The sequence below is a fragment of the Orycteropus afer genome, unplaced genomic scaffold (assembly GCF_000298275.1).
Source record: "Orycteropus afer afer isolate SDZICR_OR568_19922 unplaced genomic scaffold, OryAfe1.0 scaffold00007, whole genome shotgun sequence".
In the NCBI taxonomy this organism is placed as follows: Eukaryota; Metazoa; Chordata; class Mammalia; order Tubulidentata; family Orycteropodidae; genus Orycteropus; species Orycteropus afer.
In genome coordinates this window covers 17,077,395-17,089,219 of record NW_006921594.1, presented here as the reverse complement: position 1 = coordinate 17,089,219, position 11,825 = coordinate 17,077,395, and the positions used below count along the sequence as shown (strand labels likewise).

The window sequence follows — 11,825 nt, the reverse complement described above, 5'->3', positions numbered from 1 at the left end:
CCCTTGTCAGCTCTACTATATACCTAGAAATTCTTACAGAACATACTAATACACTTGTAGAAATATTGTCTGTCAACTCTATACATGGTCTTGGGCACACTCCTCCTTCATAGACATACCTAATAGTTTAACCTGTCCACCCATCTATCCACACATATGTCAATGTTTGCCATCACTGACAATGCAGTATTGTATGTGCAAAAGGGTTCATCTTTGCTGTCTGTACCTCCCATGCACCTTTCTATGTCTTCCTCTTCCTCAATGCAACCATGTTCATCACTCACATTTGGGACATTGCGTAGTGACTTTCTTATCATTCTCTCTCTCTTTTTTTTAATTATTCAGGTGAGTGTTTTGAAAACATTAGAGAATATACATATTCCTTTTATCTTCAATTTTTATAGATGAAAAACAAAAAAAGCTAAAAGAGATGAAAGTATTATATCTGTATTTATCATTTAAATAATTTTAACTTATAATTAAATTATGATTTTCCAAAATTGACCTTAAAAGGTGCAGAATTCAATAAATGCAACTGCTCACTCTTGAATGGAGTATGGATTTAATAACTATGCTTTCTATCTAATTTAGTAGGTGAGCTTATAATGATAAATTGTCCATGTGGGTGTGATGGTTGAGAAGAAGGAGACAAATATTTAGTAAACTTGACAGAGAAAACAGAAGCAATAAAAAATTTCTCTAGCAGAATTCCTAATCAGTTTTTGTCAGCTCTTACCATAGGTAAAAATACTTCACTTAATGTGATTTTGTGACTGAATTTTTAAAAAGTCATTATTAAAAGTCATTATAACAGCATTCTTTCTTAGACTATTAAAGCATCATTCAGGGCTGAGTGAGTGGGTGGAGGACACACACACTCATTAAAACACTATGCACTAAACCAGCACTTTTGCCATGACCAGAAGCACAGAAAATGCTAGATCTTCTCATTATCCTATTGTAACTTTACAACATAATGCCAACTTTATAGCTAGTATCAGATGAGCAAATGAGTGATATAATTCTGGGTAACATGGTCTGAGATCTTAGGAGCAGAAGCTGCAAATAAACCTAAGGTATGGCTGCTAGAATAATGGAACAGTTTTTAGAATTCAGAAGAATTAATTGTGAACCAATTAAGTGGCACAAGTGCTTCTGTCAAGCACATTAGTATATGTTATTGGAACAGAAACATGATGACAATGCCATAGCCTGAAAGTACTAGCTCCTTAACTGTGACCAAACCCTCCATAAAATCCCCCATCATCAGAAATGTCCAAAGAGCTTAAGTGAAGCCACCTGAGTCATTTAGTGCATGGTGTTTACTCTGAGGTTGTGGTAGCTAAATTTGTATGTCAACTTGGCTGGGCCTGGTTGAGTGGCTGGGCAGCTGGTGGTAGTTACTCCCCATGATGAGACTGGCAATCAACTCCATGGTGCGATCTACCACAAGCAGCTGAGTAGCTGCCTTTGGGATATGGTCTGCTTCCTGTATATCAGGAGAAGCCTTGGGGATAGTCTCTACGTTATGGCATGCTTAGACCCTGTGTCATTGTTCAGCAGCCTGCCATATTCCGCCGACCTTGGCACTTACAATGGACTTAATTAATGGCCTCCTGTGTGGTTTGGTAACATTGGGACTATGCCTTTTTACTTGTCAACCTTGGGCTTGTCAGCCTCAGCAGCCAGCAGCTGTCTAAGTGAAAAAATGCTTATAGCTCCAGTGGGCCAGAAGTAGGAGGCAGAGCTGGACCCCAAGGTTGTGGAGCTTTCACCCAGCCCCTAGAGCCTGGCATTTTGAACTTGGACTTAAAATCTCCAGCTGTAAGAGAATAAACTCCTGTTTGTTAAGGCCATTCCATTTGTGGTATGTTCTTGTCAGAGTGGCACTAGGTAACCAGAATAGAATATGGCACCAAGAGAGTGGGGTGCTTCTCTGACACATACCTAAAATGTGGAAACAGGAGTGGAGTGTGTCCTTGACCCGAGACCCCAGCAGAGAGACCCCGGCATGTGGCATGAGAGATGGCAGGAGCAGAGCCAAGAGACTGGCAGAGAGATATCAGTAGAGAGACCAGCATGAAAGATGGCAGTAGCAGAGCCCAGAGACCGGCATTAAACAGCAACAGGCTACTAGCCCACGGAGGAGAAAGCCGGGTGCCACTGGGTAAACAGTTTCCTGGAGGAGTGGGTTGCCTTTGGGCATTAATTGGTGAAGAGACTGGAATAAAATGGAGTAGCAGGTTGGCCAGCCCAAGGAGCAAGAAAGCTAAGTGTCCTTTGGGATTTCCAGCAGAGTTGGTTGCCCGCGGGCATTGATTGGCAGAAGCAGAGAGACTAAGGAAATGGGAAGCAGAGCTGCCTAAGACTGAAAGGGTAGGACCATGGCCTTTAGGGGTGGAACCATCATAGCCCCCTAGGTTTCAAAGAGACCTTCACCAAACTGGTTCTGGAATGTGGGGCTGCTCGTTCATGTGAGCTAGTGGGATGGTGCCATAGCTGTTGTCCAAGAGAGGGAGCAGGAATGGGGCCCGCCAGGCCAAGGGAGTGAGGTCACCATTTAGAGGAACTAGGGAACTGGAGCCACCTAATGAGAGAGATCTTATCAGATGCCACCCAATGAAGATCTGTACAGGTGCCAAATTGACAAGGGGTGGAATTGCGGTAGTTGAATTTGTATGTCAACTTGGCTGGGCCTGCTTGAGTCGCTGGGCAGCTGGTGGTAGCTATTCCCCATGATGTGACTGGCAATCAACTCCATGGTGGGATCTACCACAAGCAGCTGATAGCTGCCTTTGGGATGTGGTCTGCTTCCTGTATATAAGGAGAAGCTTTGGGGATAGTCTCTAGCTTATGGCATGCTTGGACCCTGCATGTGGCCACGTCGTTGTTCAGCAGCCTGCCATGCTCTGTCAAATGTAGGACTTACCATGGACTTAATTAATGGCCTGCTGTGTGGTTTGGTAACACTGAGACTATGCCATTTTTACTTGTTGACCTTGGGCTTGTTAGCCTCAGCAGCCAGTAGCTGCCTGAGTGAAGAGATAGATGCCTCTAGCTTCAATGGGTGAGGAGCAAGAGGCAGAGCTGAAGTCCAAGGTTGAGGGGCTTTCACACAGCCCCTAGAGCCTGGCACTTTGAATTTGGACTTAAAGCCTCCAAACTGTGAGAAAATAAATTCCTCTTTATCAAGGCCATCCCATTTGTGGAATTTGTCAGAGTGGCACTAGGGAACCAGAACAGAGGTTCTGCTGGGTTTGTATTGAGTTTAGCTCCTTTTCCAGGCATAAACACTTTAAATTCTTTTTTGTTTTAGAAGATGATTGATTGAGTCATAGCTACAAATTTTCTTGTTTCACAGTGCTCTGTGAAAGGTGAATGTCTGATCTGTTGGATTTTTTTTTTTTCTAATTATATCTCTGGACTACTACATTAATTTCCTAATGCATGTATGGTTGCTTTTAATATCAAATAAATTCCTTCATAGGCTTAACTCATGAACAGTTTTCCATGTTTTTATACCAAATCTCCACTAGTGTTATTAACAGAGAACTGAATGGATCCTTAGTATTTGCAGTAAAGCTTTTATTTTACTCTTTTACAGAAAGGATTTGATGATATAAACTGAAAAATGAGAACTCTTAGAGAATAGCTGGATGTAAAGGTCATAACAAAAAACAAAAGCAAACTCACTGCCACCGAGTCGGATCAGACTCATAGCGACCCCTCCTTGGGTTTCAGAGGAGCTATCACTGTGGAACAGATTGCCCAATCTTTCTTCCAAGGAGTTGTTGGGGGGTTTGAACTGCCTGCCTTCTGGTTAGCAGTCAAATGCCTTAGGCACTATGCCACCAGAGCTCCTATGAAGGTCATAGGTAAAAATAAATGTTTTCTCCCCCCAAAAATGATACAATTAAGTCCATTAAAGACTTTGAGTTTTATTGAAGAGAGAGAGAGAGAGAGAGACTGGAATTTATGTAACAGAAAGTACTACTGGAGATTAATCTTGTGTTTTCTATCTCTGCTTTAGTGGGACAGAGGCTGGGTATCAGTGGCGTACTGTTTGAATTCCCAGAGGATGTGGATCTCACTGAAGAAGACGGTGCATCACTGATGTATATGGATAGTATAAGTTTAGCGAAATCAAGCAGTGGGAGTGAATAAGCCTCTTGTGCTTCAAAATTGAGTGTTCCTCCATAATTGGGAAGGGAAGTCAGATTGGGGGTTGGAAAGATAGAACTGATAAGATTGTGATGGGTCCTCTAACTCTGGAAGGTAGGTAAACAGACTTGTGCACCATCAAAGTTCTAGACTCCTTTAGCCCTCTTTGGTCTGTGAGAAGAGTGTAATGAGCCTTTGTGTATTCTAAGGATTATAAAGGAAAGCAGCTAACTCCTGTGATGATCCTGGAACTACAAGGAGGAGCAGTGATTGCTGGTCCTAAAGGAGATACCTGAGCCACACTGAATATGGAGCCTCAAGGGTGACAGGAATTTTTGTGGAGAAAGTCTTTGTGGACTGAAGGGCCTAAGCAATGGTGCAAGGGCTGGAGTGTCAATGTTGGGCCCTGAGGGGCTGGAGTTACTCAGAGCATCAACTTCTCTCACAGGCTTATCCTAGCCTCTGCCAGAGCCTGGGCATGAGATGTCCTTGAGGCAGGGAAGAGCACAGCTGGGTAGAGCAGAAATCCAGTATTCAAAAAGCCTGATGTGGCAGCAAAGCATCAAAGCAATGGGGTGGCCCTGACAAATGGTCAGATGTCCCTTTTCAGGAGAAAAGTTGGGGTGGCAATGGGGGCAAAAGAGGAATAGCATTCTAACTACATGTAATTATTGAGGAGTAAAAAAAAGCCAGGAAACTCCTGATGACCTGGAAATTTCTAGATTTTCCTTCTAACTCACACTCCCTTATGACTTTTGATTCTGAATTTATTCTTTTTTTAGCTTAAACTTCCAAAAGTGCTGCTCAGTTAGTAGGAGATATCTTAGAGACACAGGACCAGAAGAGGGAATAAAGAAAGACAGCCAGAAAACACCATCAAATCATTCTTACTGTTCAGGTCTCCTATACTTCAGCCTCAGCCTCAAATTCTTCTTTTATAAATCTCTCAAAGATTAATTCTTACCCCTTAAACAACTTCTATAGTTTTCGCTGAATTTCAAGCAGTAGCATCTACAAATCTCAGATACTAGAAAGAGAACTGAAAGTCTCAACATAATAGCAGAAAGATTTTAGATTCTATAAACATGGAAAAGCAAAACAAAGCAGGCTTTCTTTCAATATAAGTTGAATAAACTAAATTGAGATGTAAGTGATTCAACTGAAGTTCAAATGTCTTGCAATCACAAATATTTAAAATGCATGAAAACAGTTGATTCCTTAGCAAAGAATAAATGTTCTTTATTAGTCTAAGTGTATCCCTTTTAGCTTCTCCGTAAGAATCATGTGTGTGACATAAGTATGCTTTTGTTATTTAGCAATATGCATTTAAAACATGTCCAGTGGGATAAATGTAAGTGCTATACACAGCATGGGAGATAACAATTACTTACCCTGTAGGCTGGCTCTCAAATTCTTCTGACCACTGCTCTTGAATATCCTCAGTAGAAAGATCTACATCCCGGGTGGTGGCAAAATTGAACTCGCTGCCTTCATTTCCATGGAAATAAATGGAGTTTCCATCTGACTGACAGCTATGCTGTAGATAAAAAGAGAGCATGGGGTGCCTGTTGAATTGGCTTTGTAGTCATATCTGTCTTACTCATGTATAATTAGAGTTTTCAGAAAAGCCATTATATTATTCCCTTTAAGATGGGCTCTCAAATCAAAAGAGCTAGTTACCTCTTTTTTTTTTTTTTGCCTTATTTAAATCAATTACAATTTCTTTGAAACTTATTAAGTTATAACAAAAAGGAGCCAAGAGGGCATTTGAACTTTGCCATCTCAAAGGATGAAAGTATTTAACAAGAATATTTTATTTGGAACAATTTCCCATCTTTACCACAGTCCTTGTTGTGGGAATTAAATGTGGTAATGACTTGACATATATTTTCAATACTGTGGTTATGGGCCAAATCATGCTGACCTTTTCAATATTCCACATATTTCTGCCTTGCCATTCAAGCCCTTCACAATTTGTCTGTAAATGGGATATGAGTAAAATAGCCAGCTAATCAAAACATGAAATACAGAAAAGGTCAAAGTAATCCTACACATGGTTGCATAGTTTCAGCTGCTTTTGAGCAAAAAATTCTGACCAGAACTAAGTAATGTATGATATTCCAGTGAAAAACTGGGAAATCATGAATGTTGTTATTCTCCAAAAGAACACTAAGGTTAAAAAGAATTGAAGAAAATAATTTCTTGTGACAGTTTCTTTAACTTATGTTTTTCAGCTTAAAATTTCTGAATTTTAGATAATAAGGCAAGATCAAACTCTGGAGCTGAGTAAACTGAGTATTCACTTTAAAAAAATTACTACGAGCTTGCATTAATTATTTTGTATAATAAATAATATATAGAGAAATGCTAATAAATGAAAGATAGAACATTCTTCTAAGTTTTATGTATCCTTAAAATGTAATATGAATAATGAAAAATAATTGGACAGAAAGAATCATCTAGGCTCAGTGATTATAAGGTCTATAGGGCAGTGATCATGTCCATTTTGTTCCCTGTTGCATTCCAGGTCTTAACACAGTGCCTAGCATATTGTAGGTATTCAAGAGTTTTTGCTGATAGTTGAATGAATGGTTGAATGATATGGGTACATTATTTCAAGTAATCAGTCTTTTATCAAGAACTCACTATGTGCAAGGCATCATGCAAGGTACTGGAGGAAAAGTGTTTTTATTGAAGTATAATAATTCATGATCTTTGCTCTTAAAAAAAAAAAAAAAAAAAAAACAGTCAAACTGAGATATGTTAAACATAGGTCCCAATACAAAACAGCATATGGTAAAGTGCCAGTAAGTGAGATAGGGTGGGAATCACTATGTCCATGGAAGATCTAGATAGATAAGTTCTTTATAGATGAGCAATTCTTCAAGTGGTTTTAAAGGATGGATAGAAATCCAAGTTGGATGACAAGCCTGAATGAATTACAAAGGCAAGAAAGGACACGGCACTCCTGTAGGGAACGAGTAGGTCTGATTTTGAGAATATGGTAGAACTCATCTGTAAAGGACCTTAAATGGTAGTCTCAAGAATGTGGCTGCTATTTTGTCAGCACTGGTTCTCTAAAACCAGGGAGAGATGTGTGCAAGGAAATGTTTTTTAACAGTTAAATTGGTTATAGCTGGTAAAATCAAAAGGGAAAGAATGAGAAACCTACCAGATTGAAAGAATAAGTGAAGCTTTCAGAAGTTCAAGAGAGAAGGAACATGGGATTTGGGGGGAATAATTTTATAGCACTAAGACATAAGGCTTATCCACCAGGTCCTGTCATCATTTTAGATAATACTGTAGTAAAGTGGCATGCATCAACTGACTGAGAATCTTCTTAACACTGCAGTAAATATAGATCACTATATGGCACTAAACTGACCTCATTATGTTTGGTCCTTAACCCACACATATTGATCGAAAGCTAGGATTCAGTTTATTTAACAATAAATAGAAATTGTCAAGTGATGACAAATCCAAGGATTCTCTACTACTATGTATGTAGCATAGTGCCTAAGGCATTAGACTGCTAACCAGAAGGCTGCAGGTTCAAACCCACCAGCCACTCCTCAGAAGGAAGGTTGAGTGATCTACTTTTGTAGAGATACTGCCTTGGAAACCCAAGGAGGGGTCGCTATGAGTTGGGTCCGACTCGACGGCATAACAACAACAACATCTATCCTGTAAAGACAAGACATGTTAACTAGAGTAACAAAGATGACTTTCCTAATAACAAATCCACTCTAAATAAAAGCTTTCACAATTATCTTGATATCCTAGAATTCTCATCAAATGTACGTTATGTTTACCTGGACTTAAGTAAATGCAAGGACACATTAAGCCACTGTCCAAGGAAACAGTACACGAAATAGCTATACATGTGAAAAGAGGGCAATTTAAATGATAATTTTAATGATATATTTGAATAATAAAGAGAATGAATCACTTAACATAAAATCTTGGCCATATCTGGCCAAATATCAATTTAATTATTTCAATTTTGGCTCCACTTACATAATAATGGTCGCTATTTTAAGACTCAGGAGTGCTGGTGGCATAGTGCCTAAGGCATTTGACTGCTAGTCAGAAGGCTGGAGGTTCAAACCTACCAGCCACTCTTCAGAAGGAAGGTTGGGCAATCTACTTCCATAGTGACTGCCTCAGAAACCCAAGGAGGGCTCGCTATGAGTTGGATTTGACTCGAGGGCAGTGAGTTCGGTTTTTGTTTGATTTTAAGACTCTGTGTTATACATAATTGTATTTTGCTTTCAAATATTTATACTATGATACATTTTAGATATGTTTTAATTTGGCTGAAATAAAATTTATCTACAAAATCTAATCATTAGAAAACTAGATAGAATACTGTTAGACTGTGCTCACAAAATTAGAATGAATTGGTGTACCAGGAAAGTGAAAGGATATTCTGAAACAATATGAAAAAATTAATATTCACTTTGAGTATTAACCAATATTCATACTGGTAGGATCTGAAAACTAGTAGGGTCTGTCTTTATGAAGTATCCATGAAGGACAGAATAGTGTAGTTTTCTGCATGTTTTTATTATAAGCTGTTCTTTACCAGTTTAAAGAAAAAGAATAATATTCAATACCAAAGCCAAATTCAAACAAGGCAGAGGACAATAACAGTCAATGTTAGCCTTTATACTGAAAATACTTTCATCTTGTCTTTCAACTTCAAAGGTAAGTCACAGTTATCTTTACTTAGCTCTAGTCTCCCTTCTCAAATGAGTCCAGTACCTCCTGAGTGTGCAGAGTATGAAATGGTACTCTCTGGGTACTTTCTTCTCTGTGTTGTGTTGTTGTTGTCATGTGCCGTTGAGTCAGACCTGACTCATAGCGACCCCTCCTTGGGTTTCCAAGGTGGTATCACTACGGAAGTAGATTGCCCAACCTTCCTTCCGAGGTGGCTGGTGGGTTTGAATTGCTAGAAGATGGCTTCTTCTCTGTAGTCTCAGCAAAGTGACACATTATCAGAGAAAAATGAACAACCCAAAGTAAACAGCCACAGCTCTGGGGTAGGTGATTCAGCCTTCCTTCTCTTAGCAAGATAGGGCTATACTTTTCTAGAGATGCACACCCCCCCACACACACACTTATGGTTGATTTGCTGTGCTCCACCATGTTACCATGCTAAGGAGTTCAAGATATCATCTCTGCCTCAGACATTCTAAATAGATCCCAAGGTTTTTGTTTGGAGTGAGAGTAAGATGATCTCTTAGAAACAATCCAGTGCAATAATTCTCTATAAGACAGAGAACAGTCTGAATGAATATGGTAAATAATTGAGATATTTGAGCAAGAATGGGCTGATCAAATCCCTCTTTCTAAGTAGTTTATTATGTATAGGCCTTGTATTTAGAAGTCCTGATCTAGGTGAAATGAGCAGCAATCATTGCCATTCTCATTACCAGCAAAGTGGCATATTACCAGAGAAAAATAAACAAACCCAAAGTAAACAGCCACAATTCTGGGGTAGGTGGTTCAGCCTTCCTTCTTTTCGCAAGGTGAGGTTATTCTTTTCTAGAGGTGCATAGACCCCACACACACCTATGGTTGATCTGTTGTGCTCCACCATGCTAAGTCAATTCTGACTCATGGCAATCCTCTATGTGTGAGAGTAACTGCACCCCATAGGGTTTTCAACGGCTAAGTTTTCAGAGGTAGATGGTTAGGCCTTTCTTCTGAGATGCCTTTGGGTGGACTGAAATTGCTAACCTTTCAGTTAGCAGCTGAGCACTTAACAATCAGTGCCACCCAGAAACTGTGATCTGGGTAGAGGGCCAGTTTAGGGTTCTCATTCTGAGGATCTCTAAATTAACTCCAAGGTAAGTTAGGCTTTCATGCTAATTCTATTTTAGGTTTGATCACAGTGAGCTAAATGCCTTGGAATTGTCCTGGTTTCCCAGACACTCCTCAAACTAAGAAATTATGCTGGATGCATGTGGACTGAAAAAGTCTTCATGTTTTCTATCTACATCTCTGCCTTTGAATAGGAATCCCATGGCCTGCTTGGTTGGGGCTTGCTTGAACTTTCCCCTAGAATCTAACTCAATTAACTCAGCATTTACAAGAATTGGAGAAATTATGGTTGGACAAGAACAAAATACCGGAAACTAAAAAGAATCAAGATGATAAGGAATGAATACTGATTTACTATCCATTCTCAAGCTATTTGGGGATTGGAATCAGAAGCCATATTCAACTACATTTCCTTTGCTTAGCATAGTGCCTAAGGCACTTGACTGCTAACCAGAAGGCTGGTGGTTCAAACCCACCAGCCACTCCTCGGAAGGAAAGTTGTGCAATCTACTTCTGTGGTGATACCGCCTTGGAAACCCAAGGAGGGGTTGCTATGAGTCAGGTCTGACTCAATGGCACATAACAACAACAATGGCTACATGGTCTTACACAAGTCATTTAACTCCTCTGGGCCTCAGTTTCTCAGGCCGTGGGTCTATAACAACTATGGCCCTGATTAGATTTATTCCTAGGTATTTTTTTCTGTTTGGGAGCTATTGTAAATAGTATTGCATTCTTGGTTTCCTTTTTGGAGATTTCCTTGTTAGTGTAGAGGAATTCAATTCATTTTTGTTTGCTGATCTTATACCTTGCCACTTCACAAAAATAGAATTTCACATCCTGCTTCCATATCTGTCTTAGTCTGGAAGCTCCACTGAAACCCATTTACCATGGATGACCCTGCTGCTTTTGAAATCCAATGGCATAGCTTCCAGCATCCTAACAGTACCCAAGCTACCACAGTATAGCAAATTGACAGACAAGTGGTGGATGAAAGAGAAATAAAGGGTATCCAAATTGGTGAAGCAGTAGTAAAACTATCCTTATTTGGAGATGACATGATCCTATACCAGAAAATCCCAGAGATTCTATAAGAAAGCTACTGGAACTAATAGAAGGATTCAGTAAAGTGATAGAATTTTGGATGACCAACGAATTACTCATTGCAAATATCTTCTTTAACAACATGAACAGTGACTATACATGTGGAGTACACCAGATGGAATACACAGGAATCAAATTGACTACAACTATGGAGAGAGATGATAGAGAAGTTCAAAAACATCAATCAGAACAAGGCAAAGGGCCAAATGTGGAAAAGACCATGACCTATTGTGATGCAAGTTTAAGCTGAAGTGGAAAAAAAATTAAAACAAATCCACAACAGCCAAAACACAACCTTGAGCATATCACACCTGAATTTAGAGACCATATGAAGAAAAGATTTGAAAAACTGAACACTAATGACCAAAGATCAGATGAGTTGTGAGATGACATCAAGGACATCATACACAAATAAAGCAAAAGATCATTAAAAGGGTATGAAAGAAACACATTGAAAAAATAATACATTATGACCAAATGGGTTTCATACCAGGTATGCAAGGATGATTCAACATTAGAAAAACAATCAATGTAATCCATCACATAAGTAAAATAAAGAAAAAGAACCACATGATCATATCAATCACTGCAGAAAAGGCATTTGATAAAATCTGACACCCATTCCTGATAAAAACTCTGCAAAATAGAAATAGAAGGGAAATTCCTCAACATAATAAAGGGCATATATGCAAAACCAACAGCCAACATTATTCTCAATGGAGAGAGACTGAAAC

General features: G+C 39.3%; 1 protein-coding gene across 1 annotated transcript in view; it reads right to left on the bottom strand.

The window, feature by feature from the left end:
• The window catches only part of RELN (reelin), a 710,657-nt gene that overhangs the window by 257,876 nt on the left and 440,956 nt on the right, over positions 1-11,825 (bottom strand). The window contains exon 11 of the mRNA XM_007944540.1: positions 5,553-5,698. Coding sequence (XP_007942731.1) covers positions 5,553-5,698 — 146 coding nt within the window. The remainder of the gene's footprint in view (positions 1-5,552; positions 5,699-11,825) is intronic.